General features: G+C 38.2%; 2 protein-coding genes across 3 annotated transcripts; one reads left to right on the forward strand and one right to left on the reverse strand.

Annotated features, from left to right (window-relative positions):
• Positions 1-2,063: 2,063 nt before the first annotated feature.
• On the reverse strand, positions 2,064-4,488 carry LOC113679349 (DCN1-like protein 3). Its single transcript, XM_027196302.2, has one exon. The coding sequence runs from the start codon at positions 4,006-4,008 to the stop codon at positions 3,097-3,099; it is 912 nt and encodes a 303-aa protein (XP_027052103.2). The 5' UTR covers positions 4,009-4,488; the 3' UTR covers positions 2,064-3,096.
• A 538-nt stretch (positions 4,489-5,026) lies between these two features.
• Positions 5,027-13,945, forward strand: LOC113679341 (TGF-beta-activated kinase 1 and MAP3K7-binding protein 1). Of its 2 annotated transcripts, none has more exons than XM_027196297.2 (7): positions 5,027-5,381; positions 6,887-7,139; positions 7,915-8,042; positions 9,863-10,060; positions 11,219-11,388; positions 11,578-11,951; positions 12,855-13,945. In XM_027196297.2, exons 1-7 carry the CDS (start codon positions 5,355-5,357, stop codon positions 13,316-13,318), a joined length of 1,614 nt encoding a protein of 537 aa, XP_027052098.2. In that variant the 5' UTR covers positions 5,027-5,354; the 3' UTR covers positions 13,319-13,945. The 2 variants fall into 2 exon arrangements, with proteins under 2 accessions (XP_027052098.2, XP_089041984.1); XM_089185858.1 differs by having other exon boundaries at positions 5,268-5,816.
• The last annotated feature ends 2,845 nt before the right edge of the window (positions 13,946-16,790 follow it).

Here is a 16,790-nt window from a genome sequence, read left to right on the forward strand (position 1 = left end):
AACTTTATAATTGCAAATCTTCCCATTGTTAAATCCCTATATACTGAAATTTTCTTACCCACAAAATTGCAAAAATGTGAGACTCCATTCTAATAACTCTACAGGAAAGGAAACCCCATTTATTAATCCAGTTGTGAAAATGTCAGTCAGCATATCCCCACTAGGTTATTATTAGGACATACTCCCCACACACCCCCTGTTCATAGTTAACATGAATACTTGACCACCTTGCTCAGTGTCCCAGCTGGCCCATGTGGATTTAAAGTACAAATTGTTTGAATGTCCTTGATTCCCAATCTCATGATCAATCTAGTTAGTTAATATTATATTTAGTAAAGGTTTTCATGAACATTTGGTTTTAAGACTAATTTCAGAGACATTTTCTTAGCACAAAACTGAAACATAAGGCGTGTTTCATTGACTTACATCAAAATGATAGGGAGTGAAACATTGTGTAATAATGTTACTTTTCAAACTTAAATTCTCTTACAGCCCAGCAGAATGTTTTTCAAGTTCCTAAATATTATTTGCTTGAGAAATCTTGCATAATTTCCAGACATGTGGCACAAATAAGAAGTAGTTGGGTTCTAGATTAGGTCCCCTTACATTGGGTTCCTCTGAATGAGAAACAATTAATTTCAACTGGCACAAAATACTGAAAATCTGAAAAACTGTTAACCCTTAAACTCCCAAGATCTGATTGTTTATTCTCCCCTCTAGCTGCACCACATTTCCTTGTGAATTAGTTATGAGAACTTGGTGCTAGATCAAGATAACAGCTTCTGCTTGATAAGCTCAAATATTCTCACTACCTGTTTGCTCAATGATGTTTGAATATTATAGGGAGAAGTTTCATATTAATCACTTCTGGGTGTTAAAGAGTTAACCTGGCAAAGGTTATTCAGTCTCCACCATTTACTGTCAGATACCATATTTAGGCTTGTAAAGTAGTGCTTTGTCACTGATAATTTTTTTGTTGATGTGAAAAGTGTGAAAGAATGTTTTTATATTTTCCTAGGTTTATGCTGTCATAAATATAGTGTAACCAACTAATAAGAAGAGGCAACTTCAGCAACTGTGAAAAAATTTGTAGTAATTCCTAGTAACTGCTGTCAAGTATTACTACTTTCTTGTTGTCACTTTCATCAATTTATTCTCTCCCACAATTAGTAGTTAACTTTAAAAGGTGACCTCCATCAAATTTTTCAAATGCTTCAAAAGAAGATAGAAATCAATGGAAGACATTATCATTTGATGTAGTTATCACCTTGTTAATTACATCAACCCAACTAAACAAAAATCCCATTTGTGATAATCTTTGGATGTTAATCCTTCAGTATAATCTTCAAACAATTTTTTTTAAGTGCAGTAAAGGACTTAATTCACTGCTTCTTGTCTTTTAAAATCAAATATATTAATTATACACTTTTGCAAGCCCCAGATGCCATGGAATTTTAATTATTCATTCCCATAGAGAAGAGACAGTGATTAAGGGCCTCTGTTAAACCTACAATTCACCATTTGACCCCCAAGAGTGGGTAGCATCAAACTACTCCTTACTATATGACCCTGGAATCAAACATTAAGGTCATGAGAATACAGGAAATGATCACCAACTACAGAGGCTCTTAAACAAAGAGGTTCTTAAACAAATTCTCCCTGTCAGCATCTCAGGGAATGTATAGGGAAAAGTATGGAGGATAAGCATACTGATGTTCAGGTGTTCCTAACCTTAAGCATAAGTTCTTAATCTTTTGACCTTATCAGTGATCAGTTTTCACAGTCTCCTAACAATTTCCAAACACTTTAAACTAAGCATGTGATAAAAAAGAAGAAAATATGTGAAAAATGTGATACATCACTAAAAATTTTCTGGAGTTGGCAGCAAAGAAATGTGTGGTCAATATGTAAGAAATTGAAGCTCTTCTTTGATGAAGAAGTCTTAACTCATTGCTACTACTTTCAACTCAATAGAATAAGAATTTAGTAATTTTGAAACAATATGAAGACAAAAGCAGTTCTAGGTTCAATCTATTTTTCAATTATGAAAATATCCTTGAAAATTTAGCTTGAAAACATAATGTTTTAATGTGTAGTACTTCACAGTACAAGAATTACATTACAGTTCCAGACAAAATAAAGTTAATTTTACCTCTTTGTGGAAATGCTTTTAAAATTTTACAGACAGGTTCATTCACCATCCTTCATTGCTTTAATGATACCTATGAGCTTAAAATAGTTAAATGTCAGTGGTTGCTATGGGCTTGTTGACATAAATGAAGAGAATTTAGCACACCAGCAACACGATATCTTTTCTAGACGATCTCTGATTGTCTAGTCCTCTGATTAATGACAAAGACTTGATATTTGTTTTGTGTGGTAGGTATATTGTAGTTTATCAATTTGTCACTAGCACAAAGAATTGAATACGATTGCATAATAACAAAAATCGGCATTTTAAATGCATACATACTAATTTCAAAATAGACTTATTGCAGAACGACTTACAGCTGTTTTATTGCAACTGTATTTCCCTCCAACAAGATTGTTTTAAGCGAAATTTCAATGATCTGTCGGTGGAATGTTAAACGGCATAGGGTATAAAACTTCACATTAAGCTAATAAATTTAAAAAATAATAATTTAAGAATTGGTTAACCTCTCCTTTCACAACTTTGACAATTGTTTTGTAATCAGGACCAATGGAATACCTAAGTTCGAAAACCCGTTGATCCGTCGCACATGATGTCTGATCTAAAATTTAAAACCCCTTCCCGATGAAAATGAAATTAGCAAGATTTAATCTATTGACAGCGCTTCCTAAACAAAGCGATTTTTCTTATTATCATCGATTCCGCGGTGTATGATCGGGGAAGTTGTTTCACCCTTTTCAGTAATGAAGTAGGACCTTAATACACTGCCTGTGGATTGGATCGTAGCTTAATTGCGGGAGGCAGGCCGCACGAATAGAATTATTTTTTGTGCTTTCTACAAGTGTGATGGCGAAGTCTTCGATAGCGATAAGATCAAACATGTTTAAGTTCAATTCTAGGCTAAGCTACCAAAATATTATGAAATTTCAGAACGAAGTCAAAGTCTAAAAGGAGTACGTGCTTTCCTCTTTGATAATTCCGTTCTCCTGTTTCTCCTCGTGTATAGCTGCAGCGTCATCTTTTGGTAGTTGTTTGATCAATTCTCTTTCCGATTCTACAAAATCGTCAAAAAGACTTGGCCATGCCTCCGAGTCATCGTAATTCTCGAAATCCGGCTCAATTGCCTCTGTGAAATTTAAAAACATATACCAAGTATCTCGTGAAATTCCCCGCAGTTGTCTGTTTTCTAAATAGGCAAACCATCGATCTAGAACAGCTGGCACGTTCCTTGAAAAGACAAGTTTCCAAAGTGGAAGAGCGATGTTCTTAGGAAGGGCTCTCTGGCCCTCATCCACATCAAGTCCAAACTTGAAAGTGAATCGATACAAATCCTTGAACTTCTCGACGTCATTTGTTACCTCTGCTTCTAGTTCGGGAAATTTATTTTGTAGGCTTCTTATGGAGTCTACCCTGAGAGCTTTGCATCCTTCGAAAAATTCATTTCTCGTAAAGCGACACATTTGCGAGGCATTAAATTTCCAGGCCAGAACAAGCACGATGAACTCTGTCGGATCAACACCTAAGTCTTGACAAAACTTCTCCATGCCATCCGCAAGGATAGCGTCTTCGGTATCGTCCTTGTATTTACCGAACAGCGAAGCGATCTTTGACTCGTCAACTTCTTGCTTTGGCAAGGGGAACGTTCTTGGTATATCATTTGAACTAGTTTTCGCTGGCACACTCTTCTCTGCTGGTTTACTCTTGAACGATTCGTTCATAATACTTGGTGCGTGTTGGGCATACGAATTGTTGAACGTCCTAGTTGTTACTGATGCGGTTGTGGTTTGCTGTGAAGGCTTTCGCTGAGTTGTATCTGTAGATGAGTCCCCCACACAAACTGAAAAACACTTACCCATAACCTCAAATTACTATTCTTGTGTTCCAACGTTTAGTTACAGCCAAACAACCACAAAAAGTTTACCAAAGAGAGGAAAGTTAAATGTCGTGTTGCAACGAAAAGATGTCAACTTTTTCTTACGCTAAAGACCACGTGACCGGATGTTGAATAATCAGAAAGACTTCCGGTTTAGGAATTTAATTTTTGTGCCATAGTGAAGTAATTTAATTTTCACACATTTTTTTCGTATTTTTACTTCTGCTCTGTTGCCTAATTCGTTAAAGGGTGTTGCCTGAATACACTTCATTAAAATGAGATACGTTTGATATTCGGTTCTGTCCATGGGTCTGTTTCATAATTTTTATTAATTATTAAGAGACGAATGTTCCACAAAGTTAAAGAAAACAAAGAAAAGTAGCAATGTTTGTAAAAAGAATATGAAAGGTAAAAAATACTTCAGCTCGATTAAGAAATAACGAATTATGTTTTTTTATCCTGTCACGATTAGTAACACGAGCTTGGGATACAGAAAAATCCTGATTCCCCGATTCTCCATGAGGAATCGAACCATAGACTTAAGAATATTCCATGTCCCACGTTCGTGACAACTGACAAGACAAAAACATATTGCGAAAACATTTTCAATGTTTTAAAAATAATGACAGTGCATTATTTGGTCGCTAAAGAACGGAATGTCAAAAATTTAATCAGAACTGATGGAATAGTTTTAGTTTCCTCGTACAAAAGCAGATATTTTTTGTTTCATATAATTGTATTTAAAAATATATATTTATATAATAATTTATTCGTTTCCCTCAGACTGATAATTTTGACTTTTCTACATGAATTTTATCTTTTATCGTGATCACGCCCACGAACGAATGCTATGTTGTTTTTTCGCATTAAGAAATACCATGGGGTTCAGATGCAGTTATTGTTTTATTGTTTAGTCTACCAACTGTGAAAATTTATCGTTCGTTGGATTCGTCGATCGTCAAGTCCTGTTTAAAATTTGCATATCAGACGAAAGAAATAGCATAAGAATTTCATGGATTGTTCATGTCTGGTTTTGATATTCCATTCGTTTGATTCTATTTTAACCATGGCTTAGATTTGTGTTTGGTCGGATTGTGCTAGGATCGTGCTAGGATCGTTAAGATACCCTTTGTTATGTTCCCACCCCCGATTATTCCTAACTCCCTCTAAATTTCGTCCAGTCCGCTCCTCCCTTTTACCAAAGTAGTTGGTCGAAGGAGACTAAGACTAGCTCTCTCAATTATCCCAAACCTCCATCTTTGTTTATTGGATGGCGGAAGGAGGGAGGCCTTCGAATGAAGTCGAAAGTAATGATAACTTAGTGAATTCATGGCTAGCAAACGGAGCTCTATCGTGGTAAGTACTTAGCTCAAACCTTTTTTCGAATTTCTGTCGCGTTGTTTCTTCGTGATTGTCTTCGTGAAGCACAATAAATATAGAGCAATATGACAACAGTTAGCAAATAGCTGGAACCGTATCAAGAATCACGTATCGTCTCTTGATCACCCTGGTATTCTAGGGTTGCATAATTTCAGCCAGAAACTTCAACTGTAAGCCAAGGATTGCATATCCTTTTAAATGTACCCCTGTGATTTTAATAGTTGCTTTAAATGTTAACTTGAAATCATGTTTTCCACCTGAAATACTTCACTTCCTTCACACTTGTCATAAATTTTCGATTGCTCAACTGTATCTGATAATTATTCATCAAGGACGAAGTGACTATTGTTTAATAACTGCGAGACAAAGTTGAGGGGATTACGCAACCATTTTCATATAGCCTGAGTTGAGGTTAATAATTATTAATTGTCAGAGCTAAACCGTTTGTTTTGTTTTTCTCTGCTTCCAACTTTTTGCCCATCAATGAAGGGAAGCAGAGTTTGGCATGTGGATCACATTGTCAATATGTAAACTGAATGAAACATGACAATGTGTAGTGGTCTTGTCTTTTTTTTTTTGCAAGAACTTGTTTGATATAATTGCTCTGGTGATTATCAAGATGTAAAGGCTCTGATTTGTCGAGGATTGAATCATATCTTGCTATAATTACCTCATGCAAGGTGATTATTACAGGAATGTGTTTCGTTAGTGCAACCTAGGAAGTGATGACAAAAATTTAATTCCTAAGACCTCAAAAGATGCTTTGTAGTTTGGAGTAACACTTTTCAAAAGGAAGATGTGAAATTTTTGCTTGTTGAATTAGTGAACCCATCAAATTCAAGTAGAAACTGGTTCTTTAATCAAAACAATTGAAACAGAATGGTTTCCACATCAAAACAAATATTTAAAAATTAATTCCAAAAGCACCTAGTAAGGAATTATTTATCAAATATTGTTAAATAATCCCCCTGACTTTTTGTTAGAATTATTCAACAATTTTCACTTCACCTTCAGGGAATTATTGTTAATGACAATGTCTTATAGGTTGTTAATTGCAGTCATTCCAATAAGATAAAAATAGCTTCCCAGCTATAATCACCTTGTTTTGGGTGATTATAGCAAGATATGACATAATTCTCAACCCATCAGATTACAAAAATATCCACAGTTATCTGAGCAATTACAAAAATCTAACATCTATGTCAAGTCTCTTGAATACAGAGTGAACATAGTTCCCCTGTAACTATGTTATTCCTTGTAACTATGCCTTATCTCCTTAATAAAAGCAATTTTGGATACTTTTTCAATAAAAATGGGAAATCTCAGATTTCTCAGAGTATAGCTTGTTATCATAATAATGGAGTTTTCTGAAAAAAACATACCCCCTGGAAATGGTTTGTCTTAGAGTATGGCCATTTCAACGGAAAATCCTAACAGAGATAGATTTTTTTCTGATTGATTGCTTTAAATTTTGTTTTAAGTCCCAAAGTCCTACTGAGAATTGGACAGATGACCTCCCAGTCTGCAAATTGTCTGGGGTTGGTTTCCTTACAAATCAAAGGTACAGAGAGGATGGTGGAAGAAGGGAGGAACATGAATTAGAGGACAGGAGTTTCCATTTCAATGTAGATGACACATATCTCTATGGAGTCTTTGATGGTCATGATGGAACAAGGGCTTCAGATTTTACTGTTCAGAGACTCCCTGCTGAGCTATTACTTGGTCAGCTAACTGGTTAGTAAGAAACTTGGTAAAATTATTTTTTAAATGAATTATTATTGTTATTTTTATTATTATTACAGAGGGCTATAACTTACTCAAAAATAGCCCTTTTGTAGACAAGACCATCACATGAATTCTTGCATACATTTAGTTGTGATACTATATAAATTGTTTTGATTTATGGGTAAAATAAGAGAGCCTTGTGTTATGACTGATGTCTCTTTTCTCTCATTGTATATTTCTACTTGAAAATATAGTGGTAATGCAAAGATTAAATTTCTTTAGTTCACCTGGGATTGGTTATATGGCAGCATTTGAACCTCAGACTCACTTTCAGTTTGTAGTTTGGAGAGCTAACAAGTCCTGAATGATAATATGTTTTCTTAGTTTTCTTTTTCACTTTTTAACTCCCATGAGTTACCAAGACAGAATTTCTCCTTACAATATTAATACAATATCAAGCAGACAAGTCATTAGAATAAAGGAAAATATTAATTAGGGGATTATTAGTTGATCCAATACTAAATTCTCCAAACTAACATCACAATAATTATATGACAAGCAGTAAGGAGAATTAATAATGAGATCTTGGGAGTTAAAGGGTTAGGTGACTTCAATGAATGATTTCAGATTTATACCTTATAAAAGTGGATGAATGATCACATACTGGTATTGTTAAATTGCATTACTGATCAAGATGTTGTGATGTTGTGACATTGTATCTATTAATTGCTCTGAAACACTTGGTAATATTCTTATCAATAATCTAATCTCTAATTGTCAACAGCTGATATGAATGATGAGCAGATCAAGGGAGCCATCAGGCAGGCCTTTATTGTAGTTGAAAAAGGATTCTTCCAATCATTAGATGATGCTTTGGCTGAGAAGACAGAAATTCAATTATCAATGCCTGAGGTACATTTTGTGTTCTTTCTTGTACTTTAATCTTTTAATGTTAGGAGGATTCCAATTGGAGTTATTATTTCAATTTAAAAAAAATCCCCAAATACTGAAAATTTTTATATTTTTATTGTAGGAAAGTTTTAAATTGGGTTATTAAAAGGCCTGTAGCTGGATGCATCTGAATCTCCTTTTTTTTTTGCTCTCAAGTAGAGGCATTAAGTAATGAATATCAAAATTTAACAAACTTGTATAGACCAAATGAAAATATGGCAGCTTACTTGGAGGGCACATGTCAATTTGCATGAAAGTTAGCTTGTCTAAGTAGGCCTCAGGGCTTGTTTTAAAAATGCAGCTCTTGAATGGCAATGGGTTGTTGGCAAAATATTCTATTACACTATGCCTAAGAATTCTTTTGTTCCTGGATGTTAAGGAAAGATGGGTGAAGGAACTCCCTGTTGGAAAATGGTTGTATGTCCCATCCATATCGAAGGCCTTTTCCCCTTTGCACTCTTTTTGCAAATTCTATTTTTGATTTTTTGTGTGCAAATTAGCCTACCCTATGTTTCATCCCCAACTCCTGTTAGTAAGGATAGGCAGTCACCAATACTAAATATTCGATTCTGGTGATTTTTTACTGCCTTATTGATACTGCTATAGAGAACTGAACACTTCATAACTTTAACAGTGCAAGATAGTCAACTTTATAAATGAATGAAAATAAAGGGATCGAAAATCCCTGACTAAAATCATAAACGGCGTTGGCGCCAAGGCTCATGATGAAACAATTTGTTGAAACAATACAAAAACAAACTATGGGCGTAATTTTCAATGTGCAAAATTCTCAGTTATTATATGGTCCTTACCGACAGAAGAAATCTTTTAGGTACACGGGCAAAATCGGCCAGTGACAAATCTTCCAGTTCTCGATTTTCGCTCCCAGCCGCGAGAATTGCTAATACCAAAGCCACCGAATACGTAGCTTTGGTTTTTCTTTCAGTATTTTGGTTTTCTTCCCCTTATAGGAAAGTTTTAACGTCACTGTCTGTACGCGATACGGAATTTTTAGTGTTTTAGCAGCCATAACCCAAAACAAATTCCGACAAACGACCTTAGATTGAGAATGGCGAAGGCTTCGCCGTTCATTCATCAATCTGACCGAGTGGCGCGAAAGGCGAATGACGTGTCAGCGGCTGATTGGCGATATCAAACACACGTGAAAAAATACCATATTTTTTCACGTGTGTTGTTACGGTTTTTGTCAGAGCTGGAAATCCTTGTATAACTCCTTAGTTTATACGATAAAACCGTATATTTCATGAATCAAGATACATGACTAATCATTAAACTTACTGACGCCACAGTATCAATATCAAAGAAAAACGTCAGTGTAACAGATAGATTCCAAGTTGCCGTGCGTCTGTTCAGTAATAGATCACAGATGATGTTAAAATGTGGTAAGAACAAAAAGGTGGCACACAAGGCGCAGCCGAGTGTGTCACTGATGTTCTTACCACATTTTGACGTCCTCTGTGATCTATTACTGAACAGACGTACGGCAACTTGGAATCTATTTGTTTTATATAATAAAGAATTTTAAAAAGTTTTAATGATGACGTCATCCATCCTCTAATAGATCATAAGTGAGAACCAATCAGAATGCGTGCATAACTGAGCTTATTATATAAACTATACTTGAAAACCATATCAGTTCCTCCTTACCCCTTAGTATTTCTTCACCCTCTTCTGGTATCCATACTGTATGCGTTTAGTTTCAATAGTACCCATCCACATGTGGTCATTTTCTTTAATTTTCTTGCATTTTATTTTCTTAGGGTCTGAGCTCATATGAAGCTTACCAACAGTTCCCAGATGAGGTTGCCAGAATGCAGGCCTTGCAAGATGAGATCAGTGGTGGTACTACTGCTGTAGTAGCTCTGATTTTCCAAAATAAACTCTTTGTGGCTAATGTTGGTGACTCTAGAGCACTCTTATGTAGAGAGACTCCTGAAGGAAGTATTTCTGTGACGCAGGTAACAACAGTACATATTTTTAACTCTTTGACTCCTTAGAGTGTCTAGCATTTAATTTTTCCTTACCACGTCTTTTCGCCCGCCGCCCCCCGCCCCCCCCCTCTCCCCGAATCACACTTTAAGGTCAGAGGAATAAAGGAAAAGCTTGCTAACTCAAGAGGCTCTGGCCTGTTCAACAAATTCTCCCTTGTTAGCACCTTGGGAAACGTGTAGAGAACAGTGTGGAGAATATGCATACCGATGTTAGGGTAAAGGGTTAACTCCCAGTTACGGCGGCAATACCCACGAGCACCATAGCAAAGCAGAGAAGGCATACATTCAGTAAATCTTTTACATAGGTTTGTGATCTCTAGGGTTTATTCCCATCCTATGCTTGTTAATGGCGGAATGTAAAATAACAACTGCCTTCTTTAGTTAGCTGTAATCACTTATTTTGGAGCTTCTCCTTAGAAAATAAAGTGACCTAGTCAAGCCAGGAAACTTAAATTGCCATTAACATGATAGCTTGCTCATCTTGTTGTATTGTACTGTTTTTGGGGAGGCAATCCGTGCAGCGCTCCAAGTTGCGACTGTTTTGGTCGACATGAGGAGTAAAAAATATATTTGGCGACTAAAAATTCGGCGAAAGTTGCCAATTGGCTACCAACAGATTTGAAAAAAAATCGCAAAATCCATCGATGTTTGGTCGAATTAGCAACCGTAAAAACGCCGGTAACGCAATATGAAATGTCCTCCCATTGATGTGACGATTTCGGCGACCAAATTATTTCTATGGCGACCATTTTGCAGCTAAAGGTCGCCAAAAGGCGACTTTTTAAAAAATTGAGCTTGGAGCCCTGCAGTGTGTAAGTTTGATTGAAGGGAAGCCGAGTAATAACTAGCGATTGAAACACATCTTTTAGGCTGGGCCAAACTTGTATTGTTCTGTGTTTCCAAATTAGAAATAGTCCTTAGTTTGCAATGTTGGTGTTTAGTGCTTCTTGCATAGAGAACTGTAGCATTTGATAGACTTGAAGTAAAAAGATCAAGGTTGAGACGAATCAGAAGGCATTTTGTCATTTTGTTGGGGAAAGCTTTTCTTTAAAAATGCCGCAATTTAAACTGAGTAGGGGAATGTACAATCTCTAAAACGCGACCTTTTTTCCTTTATATCCTCAGCTGAGTGTTGACCACGTCACAAGTAACAACGACGAGCTTACTCGGCTGGCAAATCTGGGTCTGGACATTCAGCAGATATTAAGGAATCGTCGGATTGGAAATCAGGAGAACACAAGAAGTATCGGAGACTATTGTGTTAAAGGTGGCTACAAGGACTTTGATATTCTAAGGTGCTTGCAGTTTGTTTTGATTTCTAAATGCATCTCTAGCTGTCCTCAAATTTACATCATTAACTCAGTTGATAGAACCACATTGTCTTGTAAACACCCCCCACTCTCCCTTCCCCCCTCCCACCCACTCTCCACCGACGCCGCACGCGGTTTACCCCCTTTAATCATGATCTATGATGATTTCTGTAGTGCCGCTACTGAAGAGCCTGTTATCGCCGAGCCTCACATTTGCGGTGGCTTTCCAATTGACGAAACCTTCCACTGTCTGGTGCTGATGTCGGATGGTGTTTACAAGTCCATCGATGAAGCGTCAGATGTAGAAACCAATTCCAATTTTGATGTTGTTCGGCTGGTCGCTGAAGAACTTCATTGTCAGAACAACATGACTGGTGTGGCACAAGCTGTTGTGGATAGAGTGGGCAGGGCACATCATGACACATACATGACCCAAATGTCCAAGTGTCAGAAAAGAGATGATATGACATTACTGATTCGAATTTTCAAAGAGGAGATCGCCAATAGTTTGAAGAGTCCAAGGGCTCCCGGAAGACAGTCGGTGTCAGGTAGGTATGCAACACTTTCTGGCATACATTGGAAATTACGACTAAGAATTGATTGTCGGCGACCAGAGTTTCCATACGGTCACCAGCACGCGACTGACTTGAAGTCTTGCCAGTGTTCGTCCTGCCAGCCTGTTCCAGGCTTCCAGAGGGTAAAATGGAGTGAAGTAGCAGACGGCGAAAAAAAACCAAGGGAGGTTTGGGTCGGGTCGAGTAAAGTACGCGTTCATCACGCAACCCAACCCAACCCTCCCTCGTCTTTTCACTCCTCCACGACTGTTGCGCCGTTTACTATCACACTTCGTTATGCTGAACGCCTGGAACAGGCTATCTTCAACGCTCGACAAACAATGCGTCCGCTATTTTTTTGTTGCGCTCTTTTACACTTAGCTGGTCAAGAAATACAATCGAACCTCCCTTTGCGACCACCCCTCGAAAGCGATCCCTCTTGTTTGCGACCTCTTTGACCTCCGAGTCAAATTCCTATAAAAGGATCCTCTCGTAAGCGACCACCTCATATAAGCGACCACTTTTAGAGATACTCGTTTACAACGTTAAATTTTTTTAAACTCCCATAGGCGACCACTTGACCGGCAATCGGCTTTATCTCTCACAAGCGGTAACTGAAAATTATTTCAACAGACATCATGTAAGTGGAGCTACCGGGTGTGTTTCGTGAAATTGTATTTTGCTCTTAACCGAAAATTTTTGCAAATTGAATATTTTTGGCGACTGAATTCTTCCATCTGGCAACAGCCTGTTCCACGCGTTTGGTCAGTGAAACTAATGAAACAAGGTTGTTTAATCGCCACTTGGCGCCAGTGTAGAAAAGTTAATTCGGACCCTGCCCTCTTGGCGCACATGCAGACTTTATCATTGGCTCACTATAGTTGTGGTGCATTACAGCGATGCCTCCCATGAGTCCCGGAGTGCTTCCTGTGTCTGTACCATATAACCCTTCCAACCCCATGACGGGGAGTGCTCCTTCACTGTACATACCGTCCGGAGTACAGACCAGACCTGCACCAAGCGGAAACAGCCCGAGTCCTACCACGTCCACACCCACCAACTTAGTACCACAGGTGACCATCTCGCGGTCGGACACTCAGAGTTCCGCTTCATCGGCCAGCGGATCGCCTTCTGGTTCATTTCCTCCTGAGCATGCAACTGCTTTGGGTGCGAGTAGTCAAGGTATTGACGGCGAAGGGGAAAGCAACGAACAGGAGCAAGGAACAGAAACCAGCGAGGAAACTAGGGTGCATTCGTATGTGGATTTCACTGATTTTAATCGCCAGGTGGATGAACTTGGAGAGGATCATGTTTACGGGTGGGACAAACCCAAACCACCGGCATCAACGACGCCGGTGTAGATCTTTTTGTTTTTTTAACTGAACCACTTTAAATTTGATTGTAGAAAATTTTCTTTAAAATTTTGCCCAGGGACGATGGAGCCTATTTTTAACTTGAAAGAGGGGGGGGGGGAAGGGGGGGGGGCTTAAGTACGAGCGCCTGGGGGCGCGAGTTTGTAGGCATGGATTTGAACCATCCTACCCCAGAAAATTTTGAAATTTATTCTTCCTACGTACCTCATACTCAAAATACAAATGTCGTCCTTGCCAAAAGTGAGGGAGGCTAAAGCCCCCCCTCCCCACCCCCCGCCTCGCTGTTGACCTGAGAACCCGCGCTTGAAAGTGCTGGATGGTTCTTCCAGAGAGAGTATCCCGTGCATAAACTAAACTTCTTATGCACGTCATGTCCATTCGGACATTTTCTCTTGGATACTGGACGGGAAGAAGAAGAGGCTTTTTTAGGAACTTTAAATGTGGTAATTGGACAAGTTATGATTACAGACCTCGAGAATCTACTTGGATTTCGAGGGAACATTACCCAGGAGTAATGTAGCACGAATATGAATATATTTTGTGTGACTTTTATTGTTGTACCTGTAAATGATCAATTCTACTCTGTAGTTGTATTAAATTTCATTTCATTTTCAAGTCAGTCTCACCGATAGTTTTTTTTCGTGTAAAAGGAGCATCATCATAGTTTGCTTTTTTTTCAAACTTATATTTTATCAACTGAGTTGATAATTGGTGAAGTGAATGAAAGTGATCCTCGCAGTAATTTGCACTACTTAGGCAGTAGTGAAATAAGGCCTGAAAAAAATTCAGGCCTGTACGGGATAATGTAAATTGGCCACCGTGAAGAGTTTCTAAAACTGATATTTCGAGCGTTAGCCCCTCGTCAGAGTGAATGACAATATAGCTTAACACTGTAAACCCTTCGAGTGACTACCATATGATTTCTTCCTACAGTGTTATTGCTAAGTCACACTTAAATGTCACGAGAATAGAGCAAATTAGCCTACAGAAGAGACGTGTTTTGTTTTTTGTTTTTTAGCGTTTTTTAGTCAAACGGAAGTAAGCGCTAGGCAAGCGCAAAGTACGAGTCACTTGCGAGGGGAGGAGCTGCTATCTTCGTAACTCGCGCTTTGCGCTCTCATAGCGCCTGCCTCCGTTTGACTTGAAAACGCAAAAAATTACGCCGATTCTGCAGGCTAAAAGGAAATGATCGCGAACTAGCACAGTTATTCTCACGGGAAATATTTTAATCCGGTCAACTTTTTTCACCGCTTATGGCTAAATTATGCCAATTTTTTTGCAAACAACGTAAGTTTTTGGTCGTTTCACGGCTAACGGTTAACCCAATTGAGACCCTTCTCAGAGTGTTCCTATTAAAGATGTGCCACCCACTCTTGGCGTCCTCTTTGTTTTCTCTTCTTTTCGTTCTTCTTTAGACGAATTTCGTTTGTGGAAGAGTGTTGTAGTGTGATTTTTCATTGACTGAACTTTCACACCGGGTGATAATGATCGGCCTGAGCCAAGATCATGAGTCACTTGGACTTCGAGAAGTCCCTCCTTTTCAGCAAAATCCTTCGCGCGAGTTAAAGAAATCAGTGAAAAAAAAAATTGATATTTGCGCGCCGCGGGACGGACTTCGCCGAAAAGGAGGGACTGCTCGTAGTCTATAGGATACTCAATGTGGGAGAGAAGCAAAAGCAACGCTTCAAAGGTGCCGAAGTAGTATGATAGTGAGCAGCTCGGTATTCGGTTCAGAGAGAGGTGATACTGGCCTAAGTGCTGGGGGGCCCAGAAATGGTAAACAGAAATTATTCTCGTTCAAATAACTCTAACGTGAGGCAGGAAAGAGATTTCTCGCTCTCCCATTTCGGCCAGTGTAAACTTTCTTTTCTTATATCGAGTTATAACTTTTAGCTATAGCCTTGTCTTTAAAAGACTAGAGAACAATATTGCCAGGATGTAGCCATTGACGAAAACTGTGATATACTGACCAGTAACAAGTTACGTTTTGTTTCATTGTGAAACTCGAATTTAAGGTAAAACGTGATCTCATGGCTTACCTTTGGACGATTGCGTTTAGTAGAGGAAGTGAATTCTCACAAGTGGGATATGCATGACTGGAACAAGATTTGAAGGCTATAGGAGAAAATTAAATCGCCAATTCACCTTTTTCGGTGACTATTTCAGTTCCTGGTTGTTTTCATGAAATTTTCCTCTTTCAAGACCAGAAAAATATTGTACACTAGAAATTGTAGACCAGCAATAAGTAGAGGTGTCTGATTCCTCTCCAGACCTCTCCGACCTCCCATCCCCCATATTTTGTAGATTTTTTCCATATTTGTTTTTTCCAAAAAAGTCTGTAAAACTAGACGGTGATGCATGATGATCATCAGTTTTGTTTGTTTTCTCGTAAAATACTGTCAAAAAGATCTACTCTTACGTTAAAATGTAACTGTTATTATCCAAAGAGACATGCTCTTCTTTTTGGAAGACGTGCCTAATTTTTTTCCGGATCGAATGTTGGACCTACACATTACTATTTTGAGTAAGCACGACCCTGGCCCTCTTAATCTTCCGCTTGTGAACACGTACATCGCAGACTGAAGGATTCGTAATTTTGTCCGACGTGTCTGGAAACTTTCCAGACACTTACCAGTTTCATCGAAACGGATGTATTTCGAATTTCTCTGCGCTTTCTGTTTAACAGCTTTCAGTATTTGTCAATACATTAATCAAAATTTCCTTTAATTTATTTTCGTCGACAGTCTTTCATAAATCCAAATTTTGGTCTAAGAAATTCTTGCCTTATTGGATTTCGAAGGATTATCCGTTCACTTTGGCACGCGATGAAGAATAAAACAGTTTCCGACCGGATATGAACATTGAGTAAAAGTATTCTCTCCTTACAACGTCACATAATTGTAGAAATAGTTTTACTTAGTGAATTATTTTACCCTTTGTCTTGGTGATCAAGTCGTTTTCAGAGAATCGATATTATAACGATAATTGGAGTAATTTAGACCAAAGGCCGGAAAACCCTACCCAGTTTGTTTTTTTAATGACATGACCTAAGCAGTTCTTCCGACATCTCCATGGCCATAAATGGTCATCGGCCAAGAACACATAACTTCAGGTCTGGTGACTTGAAATTCGGTAAAACAACTGTTACTTTTCCTTCTGAGGTCCTTGGTCGACTGAATTGCCTCATGAATATTAACAAAAATATTTTTCGTGATTGAAATACCTCGAATTAAAACGGAAGGATACGAACACGAAAATTGTTCGAATTCCGATCGCGATAAATGGTGGTTCTGCGATTTTTCATTCGATATTTCTTGTAATTTTTGTACAAGAGATACTTCATTACAGCTTGCTTTCCTTTCCCTACTCGATAATCCGTAAAGATGGTTTATCTCTTTTTGAAGATGCAAATCGAGAACTATTCTCTCTGAGTTTCGTAGGTGTGTCTGTACGTGGTTCT

The sequence above is a fragment of the Pocillopora damicornis genome, chromosome 10, assembly GCF_964200805.1.
Source record: "Pocillopora damicornis chromosome 10, jaPocDami1.2, whole genome shotgun sequence".
NCBI classification, from domain to species: domain Eukaryota; kingdom Metazoa; phylum Cnidaria; class Anthozoa; order Scleractinia; family Pocilloporidae; genus Pocillopora; species Pocillopora damicornis.

Bases quoted from the DNA above. Each gene is read 5' to 3' on its own strand.
- LOC113679341 (XM_027196297.2), top strand. From the start codon at position 5,355: ATGGCTAGCAAACGGAGCTCTATCGTG. The intron at 8,043-9,862 runs GTACATTTTGTG...TTATTTTCTTAG, and splicing joins TTCAATTATCAATGCCTGAG to GGTCTGAGCTCATATGAAGC. The intron at 10,061-11,218 runs GTAACAACAGTA...TTATATCCTCAG, and splicing joins GAAGTATTTCTGTGACGCAG to CTGAGTGTTGACCACGTCAC.
- LOC113679349 (XM_027196302.2), bottom strand. From the start codon at position 4,008: ATGGGTAAGTGTTTTTCAGTTTGTGTGGGGGACTCATCTACAGATACA.